Source organism: Pundamilia nyererei, unplaced genomic scaffold (genome assembly GCF_000239375.1).
Source record: "Pundamilia nyererei isolate P.nyererei 1_Seehausen unplaced genomic scaffold, PunNye1.0 scaffold00154, whole genome shotgun sequence".
Classification (NCBI taxonomy): Eukaryota; Metazoa; Chordata; class Actinopteri; order Cichliformes; family Cichlidae; genus Pundamilia; species Pundamilia nyererei.
In genome coordinates, this window is record NW_005187555.1 from 1,197,988 (window position 1) to 1,207,255 (window position 9,268).

At 52.0% G+C, this 9,268-nt stretch overlaps 1 protein-coding gene across 4 annotated transcripts in view; it reads left to right on the plus strand.

Moving 5' to 3' along the window:
- dgkzb (diacylglycerol kinase, zeta b) overlaps positions 1-9,060 on the plus strand; it is a 35,352-nt gene extending 26,292 nt beyond the window's left edge. For 3 of the 4 annotated variants that reach the window (XM_005745143.1, XM_013913843.1, XM_005745142.1), the window contains 18 exons: positions 53-108; positions 189-251; positions 604-677; positions 809-920; positions 1,052-1,251; positions 1,518-1,618; positions 1,892-1,983; positions 2,682-2,751; positions 2,825-2,865; positions 3,090-3,280; positions 3,526-3,612; positions 4,381-4,449; positions 5,109-5,143; positions 5,310-5,353; positions 5,458-5,578; positions 6,252-6,288; positions 6,376-6,475; positions 8,120-9,060. In XM_005745143.1, coding sequence (XP_005745200.1) covers positions 53-108; positions 189-251; positions 604-677; positions 809-920; positions 1,052-1,251; positions 1,518-1,618; positions 1,892-1,983; positions 2,682-2,751; positions 2,825-2,865; positions 3,090-3,280; positions 3,526-3,612; positions 4,381-4,449; positions 5,109-5,143; positions 5,310-5,353; positions 5,458-5,578; positions 6,252-6,288; positions 6,376-6,475; positions 8,120-8,236 — 1,610 coding nt within the window. In that variant the 3' untranslated portion in view covers positions 8,237-9,060. The remainder of the gene's footprint in view (positions 1-52; positions 109-188; positions 252-603; positions 678-808; positions 921-1,051; positions 1,252-1,517; positions 1,619-1,891; positions 1,984-2,681; positions 2,752-2,824; positions 2,866-3,089; positions 3,281-3,525; positions 3,613-4,380; positions 4,450-5,108; positions 5,144-5,309; positions 5,354-5,457; positions 5,579-6,251; positions 6,289-6,375; positions 6,476-8,119) is intronic. The other variant, XM_013913842.1, reaches the window with a different exon arrangement.
- The last annotated feature ends 208 nt before the right edge of the window (positions 9,061-9,268 follow it).

Genomic DNA, 9,268 nt, shown 5'->3' on the forward strand with positions numbered 1-9,268 from the left:
GGGGGGTCGGTGCTGTGGGGTCTGTTTCAAACTGTTGCTTTGATCTTTTCAGAGGCGAACCCCGAGAAGTTTAACAGCCGCTTCAGGAATAAGATGTTCTACGCAGGGGTGAGTGTGTCCTCGTGCGGCTGCTGTGCTGGTCGTTCACACGTAAACATGTTTGTAATGTGCGTGCGTGTGTGTTTCAGACAGCCTTCTCAGACTTTCTGAGCGGGAGCTCCAAAGACCTCGCCAAGCACATCAGAGTGGTGGTGAGTCGGGCTGAAAAGCTTAAACACACGTGTGACTGAGCGTCGTTACAGGTGAGCGAGCTCGTTACGGCCGATGACAACCAGTCGGTACCTGTGATGCACCGCAGCATGACCCAGCAATGACGTGTGAAAGTTTTGCTTTATGCATGGACTGTGGATAAAGATGGCTGTAGCCGCACTAACACCACCCGCTGGGATGTGGCGTTTGAATCTTGAGTTTCTGGGTTTTTTGGAGCGACACGTGACGACATTTGAACGAGAGAGTTTCTCAAGCCTCTGCAGCTCACGGCTGTGGCAGGAAGCACGCGGAGCAGCGCGCTCCTTTATAAATCCTCGTTTCCTTCCTCCTCAGTGTGACGGGACGGACCTCACAGCCAAAGTCCAGGACCTGAAGCTGCAGTGTCTGCTCTTCCTCAACATCCCCAGGTACGTCTTCAGCCTGGTAACAAACATCTTCCACATGCACACCGTCTCCCTCGGTGGAACCCAGCCAGTAGATAAACTGGAAATGCTGTGTTAAAGTACGAGTGCGCGCTTGGTTTGTCTACCTGCTGCAGGTACTGTGCTGGCACCACGCCGTGGGGCAACCCCAGCGAACATCAGGACTTTGAGCCTCAGCGGCATGACGACGGCTGCATCGAGGTCATCGGCTTCACCATGACGTCTCTGGTGAGCGTGCAGCCGCAGACGGCGTAACCTACAAACACCACATCAGACCACACCGCACCCCGTCACAGACATACGTTTACTGATATAAACGCTCGTTTGGTCCAGTTAAATCTTTGCTCGTTTGTCTGCAGGCCACCCTCCAGGTGGGCGGTCATGGCGAACGCCTCCACCAGTGTAAGGAAGTGACCCTCACCACCTTTAAGTCCATCCCCATGCAGGTGGACGGCGAGCCCTGCAAGCTGGCACCGTCCGTCATTCACATCAGTCTGCGCAACCAGGCCAACATGGTGCAGAAGGCCAAGAGGAGGATCTCCATGCCCCATCTCAATGAGTACGTCTGGTGTGCGCACTGACCGACCTTTCATTGGTCGCTCAGTAGATTCCTTTGCTCTCATTGGCAGTCGCAGTAACAGGAAGTACTGAGCAGACTGTCATAGCTGCTATTAGCGATGGAGTCCACAGGGCTCGCTTCAGCCCACTTCTATTTACGCTGTAGATAAATACCATCACGCGTATGCAGATGATGCAAGCGGCTTAAATGAATCAGATGATCTCAGTTCGTGTTCGGTGACTGAATGATGGCGTGCTTGTGTGCAGTCAGCAGCCCGTTCCAGAGAAGCTCCAGATCAGGGTGAACCGGATCAGCATGGCGGCATACGAGGCCCTGCATTATGACAAAGATCAGCTGAAGGAGGCGTGTAAGTGTGAAGGACTGGTTATCTGCAAAGTAGCAGCAGTGCTTCCAGTCAAATGCATGTTTAACTGTGTTTACTGTGTTTGGGGCACGTTGGTTTCATCGGACTGGGAACCTGCTGGTTCAGTCCTCAAACCAGTTACTGTTGATGGTCTTTAAAGTGCCTCAGTGAAAGAGACAGACTGTTTCCACTATCACGAGTCACTTGTTGTTGTTTCAAAGCAGAAACCAAGCACATGCTGCACGTTTCTCACTTTGACCTTTATGTTTCCTGGAGCTTTGCCGCTGGGAGTCATCACCGTCCCCGGAGACAGCGATCTGGAGACCTGCCGCCTGCACATCGACCGTCTGCAGGACAACCTGGAGCAGGTACAGCGTTGTGGGCAGGAGGAGTAATCATTAATCTACTGATTCATATTTAAAAGACTGCAGAATGACACAGATACCTGGCAGCTTTTATATGAGAATATAAGAGCTGACGTGAGCCGACCGACTTAATTGTGACGTGTTGGCAATTTAAAAATGAGACGACCTTTAGTGCTCAGACTGCGATCGTTGGGACAGGTTACCTGTCACCTGTGAAATCACTTCACCATCCACAGGCTGGGGGGTTTAGTCGACCTCTACGTGCAACTGTTTGCCAAAAGCAAAAAGACTGCAGATCCTTCCTCCATCGTACTTCCTGCGGTGCGAGCGACCCGTCGGGCTGCTCTGAGAGGGTGAAACTTGTCACGGCGTGACACATCAGACACTGATAGCGAGGAGCATCAGGGCGCGGTGTAAGGGGAAGTGGCTGACTGTGTTGTTTGTAATAAACCTCAGCTGTGACCCAACACCAACCGAGAAAAGCTGCACAGACGAACAGCAGCTCGCCGTCCTGCAGCACGAGTGTGCCATCGGTCAGGAGAGGCGGGGCTCTCGGTACGAAGAGTCTGATGGAGGCTCTCACTGTTATTTGATTACATTTGGACAGTTTCCCTCTGCTCCTCCCGTGAAATGTAAAAGTGAGTCTGTGGTGTCGGCTCTGTGCGGCGGTGCCTTTCACGCTTCTCTTTCTGCTCCTCCAGGACGGCGAGGCGATGAAAGGCGAGAGTCTGTCCTCACACAAGCTCTCCATGAAGTGGTGCTTCCTCGACTGTAAGTCCGAGCCGACCTCCTCCGTTCGCACACAGACCCCGACCTGCCCAAACGCGCTCTCTTTGTCTTTCAGGCACGACGGCGGATCGTTTCTACAGGATCGACCGGGCTCAGGTAGGAACGCAGCAGAGAAGCACCTTTACTGTGGCGAGGTGGAGTCGCACATCCATGCTTTTCTATGTCTGAGTGCGTCCACGGATGATGGATGCAGACGGGAATCGAACCGCCGGCCTTCAGATTAGCAGACTGCACCTGCTGATTGGTGCAGCTTTCTTTCTTCTGGCAGTGATGATGGATGAGCTGCAGCCAGGTGTGTCCTGATGTGTCATTTGTTTCAGGAGCACCTGAACTACGTGACGGAGATCTCTCAGGAGGAACTCTACATCCTGGACCCGGAGCTGGTCTCCAAGGAGACGGTGGGCACCTCCCCCAGCATGCCCGACCTGGTGGACTCGGAGGAGCACCAAGACCAGCAGTTCGCCTTCCCCTGCTCGCCGCCCTCCCCCACCTCCCCTACCTCGTCACACAGGTGAGAGAAGATGTGATCTATGGGGACCGAACAGTTTGTGTGTTTACCTTAACTCGCTGCTGCCTCTGCTGGATGTCAGAGGAACTGCAGGTTTTCGCCCTGAAATAAGCTCCTGGTGTTTGAAGAGCCGTTTCCATGGAGCTGCTCGTCCCTCTGCTCCCCGCTGGGACGCCGCCGCCACTCGAATCACGATCAGAAATCAATCATGGGGGGCAGGAATAAAAACAGCGCTGTGTTTGTTTCAGATCCCGAGATCAGAGGAAGAGGATCTCCAGCGACAGCTCCGTGGTCGATGCTTTGACTCAGAGCGCCTCTAAGACCGCCCTCTGCAGGTAGCAACACGCACTCGCACACCTGCTGCTGGAGGAAGTGTTCAGATCCTGTAGAGTCAGCTGATACTCGGGTCCGCTCAGTGAAATCTGTTTGATATCTGTAAACACAAATAACAGGAATGAGCAGTTTAAATGTGAATACTTCGTTCCATGAGAGCGCCCCCTGCTGGCTCGACCACTGCGCTGTCTGCTTTTTTTCACAGCACAGTGGTCCCACGCCTGCATTAATAACAGACTGTATATAAACGATGGACGCCGCCTGCAGTCTAAGTGACGTCCAGGAGGGGGCGACTCCTCTGGTCTGTGAGATAACGATCGCTGATCTTTGACTCAGTGATTTTGGTCCCGTCAGAGCCAAGCAGGGGAGGGTTCAGGGCGGGGCTTGAGCCTGCAGTGTCCCTCGGACCTACGTCCATCTTTTATTAAGAGTCTACTAACATTAATACATCAAATTTGTACGTTTTAAATTGGCACTTTGAACATTTTATCCCCATGAAGGCTTTGATGCTGCAGTTTGTGGTAGACTCGTGTGTCCACATCGTTCTCGTCAGACTGGCTGAAGGAAGCTTCGTGTTTCCTTCACTCCTTCGTTGAGGTTGATGCTTTGTTAAGTCGTACAAAGTTCCTGTATTAAACCCAACACCAGTCCAGATGTGCCATGTGACCGGCGTGTGAACGCGCCCTCGTGTCCACATGCCGGTGCTGTTTGTTTTCCATGTGCTGCCGCTGACTCACCTGTCACCTGTCCATGTTGTCTGTGATCTAAAGGCGAGGAGCAAAGATTATCAATGTGCATCGCTCCAACACGGCCGCGGCTGATTTCAGACCCGTCATTAGGTACGACTCCACCTGCTTCCTGTCTGCTGTTTCTCTGAAGCTCCTCATCATCCACACACACACACACACACACACACACACACACACACACACACACACACCTGCCAACATTTCAGCTTCACAGCTTTGTTTGTGCCTGGTTTGTGATGTCATGGTGATGTCAGGTTGTTAGCCAATAAGAACAGCCCAGACTCCTCCTCTTTAACGCTAATGAGAGCCATAATTTACATAATGAGTGATATCAGCGCCCCCTCCTGGACATTCATCATAATATCAGAAGCCATGTCCATCTTTATTATACAGTCTGTGGCCTGAGGTGCTTTGGCGTCTGTTTGTGCAGCTCTCTGATTGGCTGTGGCTCTGCAGAATAAAAACACGCAGCTTAACTGCAAGACGCCGCAGGTGCTCAGAACGCTCGCTGTAATGCAAGACCATAACGAGAGCGTCCCCGCTGCACAGACTCAGACCTGGCTGACACACAGTGACAGATTAGCTGTGCGTGTGCAGCGGTTTGATCCCAGGAGGACACGCACAGACGTGCAGGCGTGACACCCCTCATGATGTCTCGGTGCGAGAAGAAACTGTTCACGAGGCGGGCGGCTTTCAAAGCCCCCGATTGTCCTGATCAACCTTCTATCTATGTCTTCTCTCACTGACAGACCTCCTGCTGCTACCTCACACGACCCTGAAAAAGGTAAAAACCCTCCTCCTCCTCAGTTCTGCTGTTGAACACTGTGAGTCTTCAGCGTCAGTTCCAGCTTTTGTCCAGCAGAGGGAGCTGACAGGCTGTGTTCTGGACTCTGCTGCGTGAATTTAAAGTGAAAACAAGTGTACCCTTGTGTCTGTTTCCTGCTCTTCAGATGCAGAGCTGATCAGCTGCATCAAGAAGGAAAACCTGGACCGGGTGAGTGTGGACGTATTGATCGTTACGAGTATTGATTTCTGATTGAGGAAAGCGGTTTACTGAGCATGTGCACTTTGGAACAAATCACTGTATTTGTTGTGCAGCTCCGAGAGCTCCACCAACAGGGGGCGGACCTCCTGCTGCAAGACGGAGACGGCTGCACGCTGCTGCATCACGCCGTGGAGGCCGGCTGCAAAGACATCGTCAAGTACCTCATCGACAGCGGTGAGCGAATCGTTTGTATATAAAGGCTAAACGTTAAGAAACCTGATTCTGATGACTGAGTGTGCAAAGACGGCTGAGGCTGCTGTGGTATTTCCACTCTGCGACCGAGCCGCCAGCCTCACGCCACGCTGCTCCTCCTTTATTACACTCGGCTCGTCCTCGGGACCTTTACTCCGAGTGGAGGAGTTCTTCGACTCCTCAGATAACGGTCAGGAGAGAGCTGCCATACCTGATCCGTGATCTAGAGAAACGCTCGCGTTTTAGGGCGTTTCTGGAGGTTCTCATTAGAAACTAGAAGCAAAGTACGAACTAGAAAGTTTCAGTCACTGAAGTAAGAATCTAAACTTGTGTAGTTGGACCTTGTCATCTCCGAGCTCGTCACCCTGAGACGCCTCACTCTCACGTCCTGCCCGTTGCTGTAGCTCTCGTATGTGAGCCCTGAGCTGCTCCTCTTCGTCCCCAGCAGCAGGTGATCGTGCACACAGGTGTAGCTTCTTTGTGGGGTCAAATCAGGTCGTACGAACGTGGAAACAGGGAACGAGGAGTCGATCCACTTCGACTGTCCAGTCACAAACTCGAGCTGCTCCTCGTAGCATCACGTGCTGTCGCCGCCACATTAAAGCGCTCTGATGTTCGTCTGTGATGATGACTCTGTTTGTCTCGCTGCTTTCAGTGCCCACGTCCCACCTGGATGTCACCGAGAAAGAGACGTGAGTCAGCTTCTCCTCCATTCGATTCCTCTCCTGCTGGACGAGGCTCGGCGCCTTCATGTGCGTTTTCGTTCTTGTTTCTTTCAGAGGGGAGACGGCGCTCCATAAAGCCGCCACTTCCTGTCAGAGGAGCATCTGTAAATACCTGGTGGAGGCCGGAGCGTCGCTCATGAAGACAGACCTACAGGTAAAGCAGGAGATACTTCGTGTCCATGCTTCCATAGAGATTGAAAATGTGACGTCATTAAGGGGTAAAACCGCAAAGGATTCTGGGAACTCGTGGCAAGAGGTACTAGCCCACGCAGGCTTTCAATTGAAATCAGTCACACAGCGATAAAAAGAAACACAAAAATGGCAGGAAGCTGTTGCATTATTAACTGCAATAGCCGGTTTTATTTTGAAAAATGTGTGATCTGGTTTCCTGCCCTCCTCGCCTGCTCTAGTTAATAGCAGGTCGAGCGTGTTAGGAGTGTGGCGTTCCTTTCCTGCGCTGGAAGCATGAAGACACTTAAAGTCCCACTCCAGGTGTTTCACCCACTCAGACCCCACAGCAGCATCCGTTATAAACCCTGCTGGAGGGCGGCGAGGAGCGAGTGGAACTCTGACAATCTGGACAATCGAAGCTTTTGAAGACGCTCCGTTGCCAGAGTGTAACGGGAAAAACAACAAAGCTTTTAAAACTGTACTTTGCATCCGTACAAAAGCAGAACGTTATCTGGTGACGCAGGTACAGCAGGCGGCGCAGCGCCTCCTGCTGGCTGAGTGAACAACAGCGCGGCTCAGGGTGAAGCTGCATTATGTTTGCAGCGGCACCCTGAGCTTAGAGATGACAGCTGGGCCTTCGCCATCCGTGCACGGTGTGTGTGTGTGTGTGTGTGTGTGTGTGTGTGTGTGTGTGTGTGTGTGTGTTTAGAGTTCAGGTTTCTGCTTGTGAATGAGGCCCAGTGTCTGAAGCTGAACATCAGCTGTGCCAGAGCGGAGCAGGAGCTTAATAAGAGACGAATCAACATGAAGCAGCGCATGCGTCTGCAAATCACGATGTGGCGTCCCAGCTGCTGCTCTGCGCTGGTTGGTTCCTCCGCGCGCTCCGTTTTGTGCTCGTGGACACAAAGAATGTGAGTTGGTGTGATCGGTCGAGCTTCCCGCTGCACGAAGCCGTTTGCGTGTCGTTCTCAGGCGCAGTGACGGCCACCGGCCGGAGCACAGCCACCGCGCTCTAAATGGATCTCCAGCAGTATTTGACCCACTTCTATAAAGTGATTAATGTTGTGTGTCACTGAGAAACGAAGCGCCGCGGGATCCCCCGGCCTCGCTCCGGCGCATACAAAAGGCCACGGCTCACCGTCGCCATGGTGAAGCCAGTGGTAACAGGAAGCAGCCCATAATCTGAGTTTCTCTTTGTCTTCTCCTCTCCAGAGGAGGAAAAGAGTTCATGTGTTATTTAGTGTCTAGATGCACCGAGCAGCTCGGAGCCTTCGCTCCTTCTGCTCTGCAGTTCCTCTGACGTCCAGCAGAGGCAGCGTGTTTGCAGCCCGATACACAAACTGTTCTCCAGAGATCATTTCCTCCTGCATTACGCCCGTTTTCATCACTCACCTGGATTAGAGGCGTGGCCTCTTTGACTGACAGGTGGACGGTGACCCAGGCGGCTGTAGTCTGCTCGGCTGAATCGCATCATGTGACCACTGATGTCCGCTGTGAGGTCACACTGAGAGTTTGATGAGTGAAATTTGAGGGTTTTATTTGCAGCTTATTGAAAGGTGACCGTGGAGGTAACGGAGCTGACGGTGGAGCCCGTCGGCTTTCTTAAAGCTCTGCTCGTCTCTTTCAGGGGGAGACTCCCAGGCAGCGCGCCGCCAACGCCAACGACCCGGAGCTGGCTGATTATCTGAAGAGCTGCCAGCATTACCAGATGATCCAGCGAGAGGACCAGGAGACGACCGTGTGACCTCCCGAACACCTCGCTCCTCCCGCCCTCCTTCGTATTTATCTGCGTCCTCTGCAGAGAGGCGCCGGGTCTCGGCGTAGACGGCAGCGTCGTGCTTCTTGTCTGCTGTGCGGGGGCAGGGCGAGTTATTGTTGTGTTTTTGTCCAAACGCCTGAAAATCCTCCAAAGTACCCAACGTAACAGTGTAAACGCGCCTGGACACTAAAACAAAGTCAAACTAGTTTCCTCTTCAGGCCACAAAGACTCTCAGATCTGGCTCAAACTGCATTTTGAATACGTCTTTATCGACTGAACATTAGCGCTCTGACCTCCGCGTGAAGACGTGCGACGGCGAACAGTGGCGGCTTTCATCCATCTGCAGCTGAACGCTTTCGCCGCATCACAGAAAAGCTGCAAGCGTGTTTTCTTTAAGCTTCTAGTGACCTTTTGGATGTATTTGTTTACTGGACAGAAATAAGTGTTTGGATATTTAACTTAGGCTCACTCAGCTTATTTATGAAGTCTTTGTAGAGATGTAACAGATTTTGTTTGTGATCAAACTGAACTTTAGAGATTTTAGTCACATACGAGCGTATTTCTTGTAACTTGTCACCTGACTGTAAAGCGCGATGCTTCCTGTGATGTGTGTAAATAGCTGAGACGCCCGGTAGACTGGTCAGTGTTGGAAACGTTAAGCTGAAGCTCTGCCAAAGCAGTCACGCCGTAGGATTAATAATCACCTTTAGATAGCAGGCAGGATGACATGATGCTGTATGATATTCAACTAATAACTGTTTGGTTTGATCATTTCTGAGTGACCTGCAATAAAGCATGTCAGCAACACTCTCCACGCCCATTTATTCCCATAAATAATCATTGGTTTGTTCATGTTTATGTTACTTCGTCCCTAAGAGGACCAGAAGTCTCGAGTAACAACAACAAAAACACAATCTCACGCTTTGTGCTGCATCCAGTGGGCGTCTGTTTCCTGTCAGCACTCACCTGTGGTTTTTAACCCCGCCTCCTCCTCAGGCGTCACTGAAGAAAACAGCA